This window comes from Watersipora subatra, chromosome 3 (genome assembly GCF_963576615.1).
Source record: "Watersipora subatra chromosome 3, tzWatSuba1.1, whole genome shotgun sequence".
Lineage (NCBI taxonomy): Eukaryota > Metazoa > Bryozoa > Gymnolaemata > Cheilostomatida > Watersiporidae > Watersipora > Watersipora subatra.
The window spans coordinates 37857279-37873743 of record NC_088710.1 but is presented as its reverse complement, the minus strand read 5'-3'; the positions used below and the strand labels follow the sequence as shown (position 1 = coordinate 37873743).

Genomic DNA, 16465 nt, shown 5'->3' with positions numbered 1-16465 from the left:
TACAGCATGTATTACTATAGCTCAGACATGTATACAGTATGTATTACTATAGCTCAGACATGTATACAGCATGTATCACTATAGCTCAGACACGTATACAGCATGTATCACTATAGCTCAGACATGTATACAGCATGTATTACTATAGCTCAGACATGTATACAGCATGTATTACTATAGCTCAGACATGTATACAGTGTGTATTACTATAGCTCAGACATGTATACAGCATGTATCACTATAGCTCAGACACGTATACAGCATGTATCACTATAGCTCAGACATGTATACAGCATGTATTACTATAGCTCAGACATGTATACAGCATGTATTACTATAGCTCAGACATGTATACAGCATGTATTACTATAGCTCAGACACGTATACAGCATGTAGTACTATAGCTCAGACACGTATACAGCATGTATTACTATAGCTCAGACACGTATACAGCATGTAGTACTATAGCTCAGACACGTATACAGTATGTATTACTATAGCTCAGACATGTATACAGCATGTATTACTATAGCTCAGACATGTATACAGCATGTATTACTATAGCTCAGACACGTATACAGCATGTATTACTATAGCTCAGACATGTATACAGTATGTATTACTATAGCTCAGACATGTATACAGCATGTATCACTATAGCTCAGACACGTATACAGCATGTATCACTATAGCTCAGACATGTATACAGCATGTATTACTATAGCTCAGACATGTATACAGCATGTATTACTATAGCTCAGACATGTATACAGCATGTATTACTATAGCTCAGACACGTATACAGCATGTATAACTATAGCTCAGACACGTATACAGCATGTATTACTATAGCTCAGACACGTATACAGCATGTATTACTATAGCTCAGACATGTATACAGCATGTATTACTATAGCTCAGACATGTATACAGCATGTATCACTATAGCTCAGACACGTATACAGCATGTATTACTATAGCTCAGACACGTATACAGCATGTATTACTATAGCTCAGACATGTATACAGCATGTATTACTATAGCTCAGACATGTATACAGCATGTATTACTATTGCTCAGACACGTATACAGTATGTATTGCTATAGCTCAGACATGTATACAGCATGTATAACTATAGCTCGGACACGTATACAGCATGTATCACTATAGCTCAGACACGTATACAGCATGTATCACTATAGGTCAGACATGTATACAGCATGTATTACTATAGCTCAGACATGTATACAGTATGTAGTACTATAGCTCAGACATGTATACAGCATGTATCACTATAGCTCAGACACGTATACAGCATGTATTACTATAGCTCAGACATGTATACAGTATGTATTTCTATAGCTCAGACATGTATACAGCATGTATTACTATAGCTCAGACATGTATACAGTATGTAGTACTATAGCTCAGACATGTATACAGCATGTATCACTATAGCTCAGACACGTATACAGCATGTATTACTATAGCTCAGACATGTATACAGTATGTATTTCTATAGCTCAGACATGTATACAGTATGTATTACTATAGCTCAGACATGTATACAGCATGTATTACTATAGCTCAGACATGTATACAGTATGTATTACTATAGCTCAGACATGTATACAGTGTGTATTACTATAGCTCAGACACGTATACAGTGTGTATTACTATAGCTCAGACACGTATACAGCATGTATTACTATAGCTCAGACATGTATACAGCATGTATTACTATAGCTCAGACATGTATACAGTATGTATTACTATAGCTTAGACACGTATACAGCATGTATTACTATAGCTCAGACATGTATACAGTATGTATTACTATAGCTCAGACATGTATACAGCATGTATTACTATAGCTCAGACATGTATACAGTATGTATCACTATAGCGTATTATATATTTATATATAAAATTAAGTGAGATGAAAGTTTAAGTTCAGTGTGAAACAATTTTATTTCTAGTAGTTTCATATTGCAAAGCAATAATCATCAGGTATATAATAATCATATATATAGGTTGAAATAAAAGCTTAGGTGTTAAAATACCTCAAAGCATTGCTGATGAATAGGATTAAAATTAACAAGCAATGCGATGATGTACAATGTAATGGGACAAACCTTAACAATTTACGTGTTAAAAAGTTAAGTCTTAAAATTACACAAAACGAATCTGCCAGCATGTCTACATGTTGATACAAGCTCACACCTTTTGTTCAAAGTAGCGGTTTCAGGCCTGCATATTATGTAGACTTTCTCATACAGACATACTGTACATACAGACATACTGTAGGTTACATCTGCCTGTTGTCTCATTATAAGATGTTCTTCTCACTATCTCCCACTTGATGTTATAATTTATGTTTTTGTCCTTCAATGTCCATATATACTTAGCTCAGTGCTTGATCATTTGCGCTCGTTTATAAAGGTTGACTATGCAATGCTCATCTGGTAAGCTATTCTCGGTGGTGACTGTTGCTCTATATATGATAGACTTGCTCAAGCACTTTCCTTGTAGTGGGCAGCTACTACTATCTCGGCAGTTACAGTCTCTCGATTCTGTATTTATTGATGTATTATTATGGCCCTGCGGTAGTCTAGTGTTGCGAGCACTGGTGATATCGCTCAAATTGTTCATGCAGCTGTAGCTAATTTTAACCGAGTTTCTATTGAAAATTTTAATCCAGAATATGAGATTCTGGGAACTCTATGTCTAGAATATGGAAAATGTCTTACCGATGTTAGTTGTTACATTCTTGTTGAAAGGTGGATTATACATAGTACTTTTCTTCGCCTGATCATCTTGCCGTTAGTTTGAGCATTAATCTTCTGGTCAAGTTGGAACACAAAGTTGTAATTATGTCCACTTTGGTAGAGTGCTTGCTGGTATATGTCAGTTTTGGCAGTGAATGTAGTGTGGTCTGATGATAAGTCCCTAAGCCTCTTGTTTATACTTAGTGGTATGTTATTTATTACTCTAGGTGGATGGTTAAACTTGGTATGTACATAATGTGGATATGCATTAGGCTTGTGGTAGATTCTTTGTATACCTGTAGTTAAATTAATGTTTACATCTAAGAAATTTACAACCTTCTTGTTTGCGGATACGGTTATATGCAGTCCATGTTTAAGGGATACGGTTATATGCAGTCCATGTTTGAGGGATACGGTTATATGCAGCCCATGTTTGAGGGATACGGTTATATGCAGCCCATGTTTAAGGGATATGGTTATATGCAGTCCATGTTTAAGGGATACGGTTATATGCAGTCCATGTTTAAGGGATACGGTTATATGCAGTCCATGTTTAAGGGATACGGTTATATGCAGTCCATGTTTAAGGGATACGGTTATATGCAGTCCATGTTTAAGGGATACGGTTATATGCAGCCCATGTTTAAGGGATACGGTTATATGCAGTCCATGTTTAAGGGATACGGTTATATGCAGTCCATGTTTGAGGGATACGGTTATATGCAGTCCATGTTTAAGGGATACGGTTATATGCAGTCCATGTTTAAGGGATACGGTTATATGCAGTCCATGTTTGAGGGATACGGTTATATGCAGTCCATGTTTGAGGGATACGGTTATATGCAGTCCATGTTTAAGAAAGATGGAATATAGTTTTATCTTTATTTTTTCCGCTTCTCATGGCGCTTTGTTTGCTATTCCAAGGCCGTCATTGCGATATAAGCCAAAAGTGTTGCCTATTTCGTTATGAATTGGTTTGACTATGTACGACCCAACTAGCTCACAGCATTCCGCCCCATCAAAGCTTCCCATAGTAATGCCAAATAATCCATTGGATGTTTTCTTTTGCCATGGTGTATTTTGGCTGAACAACAATGATTTTTTGACGTGTATGGTGGTATTTTTCTCATCATCGGATATTTTTTTATGGAGGATGCAAAATCTAGTGCATTATTCATCAACTGTTCTGTGATCAAAGGATAAAAGTTTACCACTCACTTTCATCTCACTTAATTTTTACCTCGATTTTACATTGCAAACACTGCCTCTATTATATATATATATATATATATATATATATATATATATATATATATATATATATATATATAATTTGCGCAAGCTGGTTTGTTTTTTGAGGTACTAAAACAGTTTCTAATTTGTTACAGGCTCACATTAACTTGCTGAAAAACATAGACGTAAGTTGTTACTCTATATCTTTTTAAGATGCTTTGTATGATATTCTATGATAGTTCACTCAAGTCTATTTATATAGTAATACGCATATAAATATTTTTCAGACTATCTTTTGTTTATCGCTACTGTTACAGCTCAAATCTTTCTTTCCGATTGTACATGTTCCTTGCTAATTGTCAGGCTTTCCCTGGTAAACCAATAAACAAAGATCAACCGTCAAAGATAAACAACAAACCGCAAACCAAGCCAACCGCCACAGACACTCCGCTTACCAAGGCCAAACCCGCAGCCTCTAAGAATAAACCTGCTGCCACCCAGCCCACTCCGTCTAAAGCACTGCCTACTAAACTTGGCTCAGCAAAGCGACCAGCCTCATCAAAGCGACCAGCCTCAGCAAAGCGACCAGCCTCAGCAAAGCGACCAGCCTCAGCAAAGCGACCCACCACACCTACTGCAGACCTTTCAGACAGTGATGAACCGCCAGCAGGTAAGATGTCATGATAACCTGGCAGCGAGTAAGACTTTGTGGCATTAGTTGAACCAGGCAAGAGTCAGCAGTTTATAGTTATTCATAATTGTTCTTTGTATGGTTTACTAACTTAGATTCTTCTTTGTAGAAACATGTAATGATCTTTTTTAATGCAAATAGAAGTTTTTTATTTACTAAGCAATTTGACAATCGTATGCGACGTGTGTATATATTATTCAGACTCCTTAACAAGTCATCTTTACTCCCAAAATGTTTAACTGCCAAATTAAGATTTGCCCACAATTTTGCCATTTTGTCTTAATTTTATAACAGCATTTGTTATTACTATAAGATATAAATGTAAAGGCGAGTAGGTAACCATTCAGTCTAGTTGGACTGATTCCGCGCTCTTGTACTCTAAAAGCTGTTAGCTTGAGGTTTCATTTTTATGCCACCAATTATTATAGAATTGACATGCCGACATTACCATTACTATGCCACACATTCTACCCTATTCTAATGTCCAGTTTTCATGCTTTATTTTCTTCACCTTGCATTGTAAAATTTCTAGGAATGACGATATCGATGCTGACTGGAACGGTATCGGATAATTTTAATTTCCCCTCATATCAATATTGTTGTCGTTGTTGAGTCTAATACGATTGTTGTTCAACTGGTTTGAAGACAAGTCATTTTTTTTGTAGAGAAAAAAGTAATGCAAACACCACCCCCGGTACCTCCGGTACCTCCGCCTGCTGAGCCACCACCAAAGCCAAAGATTAAAATTAAGAAAGAACTGAAGAAAGCGGGTGCAAAGGGCTCGGATGACGTAGCATTCGATTATTTATTTGGTGCAGATCCAGAATCGGAGAAGGTTTGTGTTACACTCAGGCGTTCAAAAATGTTTTTCACAAATTTAACAACGCAATACCACTAGCTATAATTTATTAATAAATATTAGGAATAACATATTTTACCACAGACTCATTATGATAATGATGGGTGCTGTAATGATAGTGGTGGTTGCTGTAAAATTTTGGCCCCTTTCTCAAAGTGTACTAGTTATCTATTGTATAACTCAGTTCTGTACTAGTTACCTACTATATGACTCAGTTCTGTACTAGTTACCTACTATGTGACTCAGTTCTGTACTAGTTACCTACTATTTATGACTCAGTTCTGTACTAGTTACCTACTATGTGACTCAGTTCTGTACTAGTTTCCTACTATATGACTCAGTTCTGTACTAGTTACCTACTATATGACTCAGCTCTGTACTAGTTACCTACTATATGACTCAGCTTTGTACTAGTTACCTACTATATGACTCAGCTTTGTACTAGTTACCTGCTATGTGACTCAGTTCTGTACTAGTTTCCTACTATATGACTCAGTTCTGTACTAGTTATCTACTATATTACTCAGCTCTGTACTAGTTATCTACTATATGACTCAGCTCTGTACTAATTACCTACTATATGACTCAGCCCAGTACTAGTTATCTACTATATGGCTCAGCTCTGTACTAGTTATCTACTATAATTACTCAGCATTGTATAGAATATGGCTAGGGTATGCAGCTAGGAAGTCTTAGCTTTAAGATTTTATGTAGCTATTGATACGCTAAGTCTTAAGTGTTTCTACCGTCTACTAGGCATTATATGCTGATCAATGTTAATATTTATCATAAAAGTAAAATAAATATTTTAATAAAAAGTAATAGTAAAGTAAAATAAAACTTTTTGACTAGTTAGAAGCGGGCAGCAAAGGCAGCAAGTAGCATTTGCAATGGTTATAGATTACCTTGATGTAGACATAACAAGGAAAGTCGCTGTGGTTAAGAATTCACTTATTGGAATTAATTACAATGTGAGTGAAGATTGCACCAGTATATCTCCAAACTGACTTTCCATAACATTATCTTTGAGTTGATATAGGTTACTTTTATATAAATATAATCATTTTGATGTAGTAATGCATTAATAGTTTACATGTTTTCATTTTGAAAGTGCGTAAAACATGTTCAAATTACTTCTTTCTTCTGTTTACATAACAGGAAGAGGAAGTAGAGAAACCAAAACGTAGAAAACGTAAAAAGAAAGTTAAAAAAGCTGAAGGGGCTAATAATACCGAGTCAAAACCTACAGAAGAATTGGTTCAAACGTCGCCAACCGAAGACTCTACGCCATCTGAAGCTAGTCAAGCAAAGTCAATTTTAAATGCTAATGATACCGAAGAAAAATCTGAAACTGAACAAGCTAAGAAGAAAGCAATTGATCCACCAAAGAATGCAGCAATTGCAGCAACAGCAAAGGTGGATGACAAACAATTAAAACAAGTAGATGCTCAGCTGCCGAAGAAGGAAAGTGTCCAAAGTAATAAAAAGACTGAAGTTATAACACCTACAGAAACGGCTAAGCAACCAGAGGCAGCCAAGTCGGATGAGGCAGTCAAATCAAATGAACTTTCTCAACAAACTGAGCCGACGCAACCGGTTTTGACTGCTAATTTAACTGAACCAGAAGACAAGGTTGAGGGTGAGCTAGCAATAACCTCAGAAGACATTTCTCCTAAACCCACTGATTCTAATTCCACTTTTGAGCAGACTCGACTAGCGCAAATAGAGACACCAACAGTTAGTACACAGCCGAGCAAAACTAGGAAAACTGATAACAAAATCAAAACATCGGAGAAGAAACCAGCAGCAAAAGAGACTGACACAAAGAACACAAAGCTTTTGGTATGATACAAGATTTTATTGAGTAGCTTTTCTTTTCAAACTGAGTTAATTAACTGAGTTAGTACAATTAACTCAGTTAGTACAATTAACTGAGTTAGTACAATTAACTGAGTTAGTACAATTAACTGAGTTAATGCAATTAACTCAGTTAATTAACTGAGTTAATACAATTAACTGAGTTAGTACAATTAACCGAGTTAATACAATTAACTGAGTTAATACAATTAACTGAGTTAGTACAATTAACTGTGTTAATACAATTAACTCAGTTAATTAACTGAGTTAATACAATTAACTGAGTTAGTACAATTAACTGAGTTAGTACAATTAACTGAGTTAGTACAATTAACTGAGTTAATACAATTAACTGAGTTAATACAATTAACTGAGTTAATTGTATTATGAGTTTATTTTTGCATTGGATGCGAAGTGAACATAGGTACCATAAGGTACCATATCTGGATGTAAGTTAATATATTATTGCATCAATATTAATAGTTATATTATTATTTGGTGGTATATTATTATAATAATATAATTTATATTATTATAACAGATATAGTCAACTCCACCTCATAGAAATAAAGATAAGTTTATTCTGAAATAATGAGCAGTTCTCAACTGCATGTTTAAACTGTTTTAAACTGTTAACATATGTTAAATATGTTTTAACATATTTCAACTAGTAATTGCTGGCAAGCTGACCAAAAAACAAATGCAAATTGCAATATTTCGTAGGAATTCCTTAAAACTTAGTAAGATTATAGAATATAATTTTTTCATTAAAAAAGTCAATGAAGAATCTAACATTATGATTAAAAAGTTATTGCAGCTATATTTAAGCTATATTTGAAGGGTATACATTTGAATCTGCTCCCTCACTGAGTATACTTATATGCAACATTAAATTTTTTTAATTTTCAGGCAGTGGTTTGTGAGCGCTTCATCTTTCTTTCTGAATTGTGTTTCCAAACTTGCAGTGTCACACTAAACTGATGCGTGCGTTTACAATATAACGGTTTGAGTAGGGTTGTTGCAGCAGTAATGTGAGCTCTGACTCAGGTCTTTTTTGTAGAAGAATGCTTCAAAAAAGTCGGAAGACGTTTCAGCTTTTAATCAGCAACTAGAGCCGAAAGCTTCACCCGATCCATTTTTATTTGGCAATAATGCTGCCACCTGGCAAGTTGCAAGCCAACAGCAGATCCCAAAGCCAGAGCCTGTCATCATCTCACTGCCAGAGTTTAAACAAGAGCCTGAGCCTGAAGAGCCGGGGGAAGGTGATGCCATCAGTATACCAACGGCCGAGCATGAAACTCCAACAAAAAAAGTTGTGGCAGCAAAAGTTGTCAGTAACTTTCCTCGAAAACAGAAAGATGACAATCCAACTTCTCCTAAAAAATTTGTGTCTCTTAAGAAAGAGACTAAACTACATGATAAATCACGAGCAAAGCCTCAATCCAACAAACGGACAGCAGAGACAATAAGTATCCCATCTGCGCATGCAGAGACACCAGATATTCAAAAGGAAGAAATTGTACCTGCGGAAACAAAAGAAACTCTAAAGAATGTTGCTAAGCCAATCCACAAATTGAGCAATAGTCCTGTAGAATTAGAAAAACAAAAAAAACTTCCTCTCAGTCCTAAACTTGAAAAGAGAAAGCCTGCAGAGGCCTTGTCAAATCCAACTAAGCTTATTGCTCATAGGCTTAAAGCACAGGAGTCAAATAAGAAACGAGCAGCTGCAGAAGAAGATAGCTCATTGGATGCTTACAAACACAAACCTCGAAATGAACCAACAGTCAAACCAGCACCTAAATACGGCATCAGCACTATTCTAGGGAAAGATGCGGCTGACAGAGATAACAAAAATGTTCCAAATGGGAAAGTTATTCCTTATGGATACAAATCACTTCCTCCATCTCCCTCCAAACTTCCTGTCTCAGACAAACCCGTCCAGCCAGCACCTACAGTTACTGTTACCGCTACTGCGAAAACCAAAAAACTTGCTGTGCCCAAGGCAAAGGTTCTTAAAGTCAACAAAACTGAAGATCCAACACAGAAAAAGCCTGTTGTGCCCAATGCTAATACAACAGTACCTGTGAAAACATTGAAGACTCCAAGAAGCACACCAGCCCGGGTAAATGTATATTTTTGCTGGTACAGGTAAATATGCAGACTGTCGGTGCAGGTAAATATGCAGGTTGTGTTGGTGCAAGTAAATATACAGATTTTTTTTGTGCAGGTAAATATGCAGGTTGTGTCAGTGCAGGTAAATATGCAGATTGTGTCGGTGCAGGTAAATATGCAGGTTGTGTCGGTGCAGGTAAATAGGCTGATTGTATCAGTGCAGGTAAATATGTAGGTTGTGTCGGTGCAGGTAAATATGTAGGTTGTGTTGGTGCAGGTAAATATTCTGCTTTCTCCTAACCATTTATTGTCTTCTAACACATTTTTTATTAGTTTTTTGCTTCCATGCATACAATATTATTATAATATTGCTAAAGTAATGCCAAAGATAGAATGGGACCCTGATTTCCATCTCAGCTCAATTGAGTTAGCAATCCTATCGACCGCCATTGACAACATCATTCACTGTTCTAGACAATGTTGATTTCAAGCGTGAATGTTTAACCTTCTATGTCTGGCTAGATATATTGTAATTGTTGAAGTGTTTGTGCAAAAATTCTTATAGATTACCTTCATATAGACTACCTGCATATAGATTACCTGCGTATAGACTACCTGCATATAGATTTCCTGTGTGTAGATTACCTGCATATAGATTACCTGCGTATAAACTACCTGCATATAGATTACCTGTTATAGATTACCTGCATATAGATTACCTGCGTATAAATTTGGTAAAATATTGTAATAAGTATTGTTAACTATGCAGTTAGACACTGCTGCAGCCTGAGTAAGTAAAAGTTACATATCTGTGCTGGATGGTAGCATCATTAAAGGAGTATCTATCGACCAGCTGACTTTTGGTATAAATAAATTTTACAACTATAAAGTTTTGTAAGCGTTTTTGCTGCTCATTGCTATATATTGCTATATATTGCTATATATTGCAGATAACGAAGCCCAATGCTAGTATTCCAAGAACTGCAAGGCCGGAGGCAGCAAAGAGATCAATTACTGTCACATCAATCAAATCTCCTGAACCAACAATTGTGAGCCACATGACCAAAGAGGACTCAGGTACCTTTTTCTTCCGCCTGCATTACAGGTTCCTAGATGACACACACCCAGCTGTGTCTGCATTCCAGGTTCCTAGATGACACACACCTAGCTGTGTCTGCATTACAGGTTCCTAGATGACACACACCTAGCTGTGTCTGCATTACAGGTTCCTAGATGACAAACACCCAACTGTGTCTGTATCTATTTGACCTTTAGGTGTCATATTAGCAAAGATGTGTTTGAATTTCTTTTTTTCTCTTTTAGATTTACCTGAGGACAAAGTTGCTGAACCTCCTATTTCTGAAGAGTTAGAGCTAGTTGAGCCAACCGAACTGGAGGAACCAACCAAACTGGAGGAGCCACCACCTAAGACATCTGCTTTCAAAAAGTTTCTCAACTTCTTCAGTTTTAAGAAAAAGACACCACCTGAGGAACTAAATCCTGGACCAGTTCAGGAGGAAGGTTTGTTGTTTACCTATAGCGCTAACAGTACTAACCGTATAAATAATAAAAATAGATGAAATGACAGAGAAAAAAAGAAATATTGAAGATTGAATGAGAATAATGTTAATTTTAGATAGATTTTATTAGAAATGTCTTTAGTAGAGCGTCTAGAAGTCAAGGACTAACTTCGCAAAAGCAAACCCAAGCATTCTTATCTCTCCTTCAAGATACTAAATGGAAACAGTAGACCAGCTGAGGCATTATGGTACATGTTGTCTCGGCGAGCATGTCTCGGTGAGCGTGTCTCGGCGAGCGTGTCTCAACGAGCGTGTCTCGGCGAGCGTGTCTCGGCGAGCGTGTCTCGGCGAGCGTGTCTCGGCGAGCGTGTCTCGGCGAGCGTGTCTCGGCGAGCGTGTCTCGGCGAGCGTGTCTCGGCGAGCGTGTCTCGGCGAACGCGTCTTAATGAGCATGTTTGCATAGTAAAACTATTTTACTTTTGCTTTTGAGCAACTATAAATGAGTTCCATCGGCAAAACGTAGCGCATCTGGTACGAAGAGTCCAAGTTGGTTTCAATTTTAATTAGATATTTTAGAAGAGCATGACTAATAGGGAAGTGGGCGGTGATTACTAAATAATACTTCAAATTTCTTCAGAGCCAAAGCTTGAGCCTGCTGAAGAAGTCAAGGAGGAAGAGGTCAAGGCGGAAGAAGAGGTTGCTAAGGTAAAGGACGACACAAAGAAAAAGCCAACGGAAGAGATAAAGAAAAAAGTGGTCAAGCACAGCTCATTGGAGAGAAAGCCGGCAGCACCCAGTAGACAAAGGACTAGGTCTGAGTCACTAACCCGAAAAGAACAGGTCAGTCTTGTGAAGCTGATGAGTTGATGTATTAAGAATAACCATGAATAATAATAATAGCAAAAATCTATGATTGTAATGCTATGGTAGGAGTAGGATAGACTATTGTTCACATCTATGATTGTAATGCTATGGTAGGAGTAGGATAGACTATTGTCCACATCTATGATTGTAATGCTATGGTAGGAGTAGGATAGACTATTGTTCACATCTATGATTGTAATGCTATGGTAGGAGTAGGATAGACTATTGTTCACATCTATGATTGTAATGCTATGGTAGGAGTAGGATAGACTATTGTTCACATCTATGATTGTAATGCTATGGTAGGAGTAGGATAGACTATTGTTCACATCTATGATTGTAATGCTATGGTAGGAGTAGGATAGACTATTGTTCACATCTATGATTGTAATGCTATGGTAGGAGTAGGATAGACTATTGTTCACATCTATGATTGTAATGCTATGGTAGGAGTAGGATAGACTATTGTTCACATCTATGATTGTAATGCTATGGTAGGAGTAGGATAGACTATTGTTCACATCTATGATTGTAATGCTATGGTAGGAGTAGGATAGACTATTGTCCACATCTATGATTGTAATGCTATGGTAGGAGTAGGATAGACTATTGTCCACATCTATGATTGTAATGCTATGGTAGGAGTAGGATAGACTATTGTTCACATCTATGATTGTAATGCTATGGTAGGAGTAGGATAGACTATAATTGTCCACATCTATGTATGCTATCTAGAGTTTTACATCAACAGTTAAAACTATGTTTGTAAATTACATGTAGGTGCAACAAAAGATATCACTTGTTGGACTGTAGTTTCAAGTTTGCGCTTGGAGATCGAAGTTGGAACTTTTGTACACCATTGTGATCGATTATTTGAATTTATTCATTTTAGACTTGATTGATGTTTCAAATTTCGGAGTTGGTCTTTATTGCTGTTTTTAAACACTTTTAGTTGATTTTTGCTTTGAATAAACATTTTAAAGCTGTGTTCTCTGATTGCCTTATTGAAAATAAATTAAATCAAAAATAATTTTCATTGCTTAAATCCGCATATGTAAATACAGCCTGTGTATAATGAATAATGCTTATTGGTGTTTCCTGATTTTAGCCTGGCAAGTCTAAAGGCGCTAACGCTTCAACACCGAGAGTGTCACGTCAAAAGTCTACCCCTTCCAAACCTGAACTCGCATCTCGGGAGAAAACCAATGTGTCTCAAACTGGTCTGTTTAGAGAAGCTAGCAATTTATCTATAAAGTCAAACAAGAAGAGTCCCGCTGTGAAGCGGAAAGGTCCTCCAACTTTATCACCCAAGGTACCCAAAAAACCAACAGCTGCAAAGAAAGGTGGTTCTTCCTTGTCGCCTAGAGTAGAGAGAAAAACTGCTAGCAAAGATACTTTGCCATCGCTAGAAAACATCCAAGAAAGAAAAGGTAATGTAGATTTTTCATCTCAGTTTTTATTAAAAGCTTATTAGATTTACACCCTTTCACCCCAAAGTTTTAAGCCACAATTAAATTATAAGATGACCGAATATGTGTATATTCTGTCCTGTTTTCATGAAAAATATGTTTATGGTACACAAACTTTCATGTGTAAAGCATGACTTGAGCGCACATAGAGCATGACTTAAGGACCATAAATTTCCCCAAAGCTTATGTCTGGATTTTCTAGCAATCCAGACTTTTTGAAACTTTAAACTCTCACAACTTGTGGTCCATGTAGTGTTTCACAACTTGTGGTCCATGTAGTGTCTCACAACTTGTGGTTCATGTAGTGTTTCACAACTTGTGTCCTATGTAGTGTCTCACAACTTGTGGTCCAGGTAGTGTTTCACAACTTGTGGTCCATGTAGTGTTTCACAACTTGTGGTTCATGTAGTGTCTCACAACTTGTGGTCCATGTAGTGTTTCACAACTTGTGGTCCATGTAGTGTTTCACAACTTGTGGTCCATGTAGTGTTTCACAACTTGTGGTCCATGTAGTGTCTCACAACTTGTGGTCCATGTAGTGTCTCACAACTTGTGGTCCATGTAGTGTTTCACAACTTGTGGTCCATGTAGTGTTTCACAACTTGTGGTCCATGTAGTGTCTCACAACTTGTGGTCCATGTAGTGTCTCACAACTTGTGGTCCATGTAGTGTCTCACAACTTGTGGTCCATGTAGTGTCTCACAACTTGTGGTCCATGTAGTGTTTCACAACTTGTGGTCCATGTAGTGTTTCACAACTTGTGGTCCATGTAGTGTTTCACAACTTGTGGTCCATGTAGTGTCTCACAACTTGTGGTCCATGTAGTGTCTCACAACTTGTGGTCCATGTAGTGTCTCACAACTTGTGGTCCATGTAGTGTCTCACAACTTGTGGTCCATGTAGTGTCTCACAACTTGTGGTCCATGTAGTGTCTCACAACTTGTGGTCCATGTAGTGCCTCACAACTTGTGCCCCATGTAGTGTCTCACAACTTGTGGCCCATGTAATGTTTCTAAACTTGTAGCCCATGTAGTGTTTCACAAGTTGTGGCCCATGTAGTGTCTCACAGCTTGTGGCCCATGTAGTGTTTCACAAGTTTCCGCATTTTGCCATAGTATGTTTTCATGTTTATTTAGAGCCCCGGCTGGAAAAAGAGGCACCAAGCCTTAGTGTCGTTGAGCCGAAGTTTAGGCCAGATTATACGACTAGCACAGAAGCTCAAGTGAAACCAGACGCAAATGTCAATAACACTGCGGCTAAAAGTGACAAGGTGGAGCAAACTCCAATAAAACTCAGTGATGAGACACTTGAAAAAGGTAGCTAGTGTTTTTTTGTGCTAAGTTTTCTTGATGTGCATCAGAGCATATTTTATTCCAAAAACTACACCGATACATTGTCATGTATGTTAGTGTGTGAGAGAAGAGAATCTCTCATGCTTGTAATTTATAAAAACTTGGCAGGCTATAGAGAGGAATGGTTAAAAATATTTCAATTCATTATGACAAGCAATATAAAAAACTATAAAGGTTGGGCCATGATTTTATATATGGATACACTGAAATGCTGAGACGCTCGAATGATCCTGTGCGCATAAGATCATGTGCTCATGTTATCATGTACTCATATCATATATATACTCATGAGATCATGCGGTAACGGTGCATCTTAGGTCGGTACAATGCATGCGCAACGCACATACAAGGCACTTGTTATGCACAAACATTGTGGATACAATGCCGACACAAGTAAGTAACAACGCATGCGCCACAACGTGACACTATTAACACATTAATATTATTAATAATATTAATGTGTAATAATAATAATAGTAGTAATAATTTTATATTATTATTCAATATTCTATTTATATTTATAGTCTGTGAATAAAACAGGTGTAAAACATTACACAGAGTATTCTATTTATTTTCTATTGACTGTTGTATGTGGTTGTGATGATAGTGTATGCGCATTGTATCCTCAATGTTTGTGCGTTGCAAGTGCTTTGTATGTGCGTTGCGCATACGTTGCATGCGCGTTGTACTGACCTAAGATGCACCGTTACCGATCATGTATTTATATTATCAAGCACTCAAAAGATCATGTGCTCATGTTATCATGAGCTCATAAGATCATGTGCTCATAAGATCATGTGCTCATGTTATCATGTACTCATAAGATCACGTACTCATATTATCATGTACTCACATAATCATGTTATCATGTACTCATATCATATATATACTCATAAGATCATGTATTCATATTATCATGTACTCATAAGATCATGTGCTCATGTTATTATGTACTCATAAGATGACGTACTCAATTATCATGTACTCATGTTATTATGTACTCATTATCATTTACTCATATTATCATGTACTCACATATCATGTACTCACATATCATGTACTTATATTATCATGTACTCATATTATCATGTACTCAATTATCATGTACTCATATGATTATAGACTCATATTCTAGAAAATATTCCCACAAAATCATATGCCGATAGGCTGTTACTCAAACAGTTATTAAAGTGTTTTAACCGACAGAATGGCTGTACTGTAGATAATTGTTCCGATATTTTAGCAACTGCTTCGGAACAATCCAAAACAGGAGAACTGGACAAGAAAAAGGATGCTGACGAAAGACCTAATGCACCATTACCTTCACTCATAAACAAAGGTAAAATTTGTGGCTTTGATATGCACCTTATAGGTATGCTCTCTCACTACAGCACTCCTTATAGATATGCTCTCTCACTACCATACACCTTATAGGTATGCTGTCACACTACCGTACACCTTATAGGTATGCTCTCTCACTACCGTACACCTTATAGATATGCTCTCTCACTACCGTACACCTTATAGGTATGCTCTCTCACCACCGTACACCTTATAGGTATGCTCTCTCACTACCGTACACCTTATAGGTATGCTCTCTCACTACCGTACACCTTATAGATATGCTCTCTCACTACCGTACACCTTATAGGTATGCTCTCTCACTACCATACACCTTATAGGTATGCTCTCTCACTACCATACACCTTATAGATATGCTCTCTCACTACAGCACCCC

At 37.0% G+C, this 16465-nt stretch overlaps 1 protein-coding gene across 1 annotated transcript in view; it reads left to right on the top strand.

Annotated features, from left to right (window-relative positions):
* LOC137390578 (microtubule-associated protein futsch-like) overlaps positions 1-16465 on the top strand; it is a 78927-nt gene that overhangs the window by 51572 nt on the left and 10890 nt on the right. Inside the window, exons 24-35 of the mRNA XM_068076908.1 lie at positions 4159-4188; positions 4367-4673; positions 5360-5529; positions 6712-7395; positions 8471-9532; positions 9638-9745; positions 10473-10599; positions 10846-11043; positions 11680-11882; positions 13015-13336; positions 14512-14691; positions 15971-16066. Coding sequence (XP_067933009.1) covers positions 4159-4188; positions 4367-4673; positions 5360-5529; positions 6712-7395; positions 8471-9532; positions 9638-9745; positions 10473-10599; positions 10846-11043; positions 11680-11882; positions 13015-13336; positions 14512-14691; positions 15971-16066 — 3487 coding nt within the window. The remainder of the gene's footprint in view (positions 1-4158; positions 4189-4366; positions 4674-5359; positions 5530-6711; positions 7396-8470; positions 9533-9637; positions 9746-10472; positions 10600-10845; positions 11044-11679; positions 11883-13014; positions 13337-14511; positions 14692-15970; positions 16067-16465) is intronic.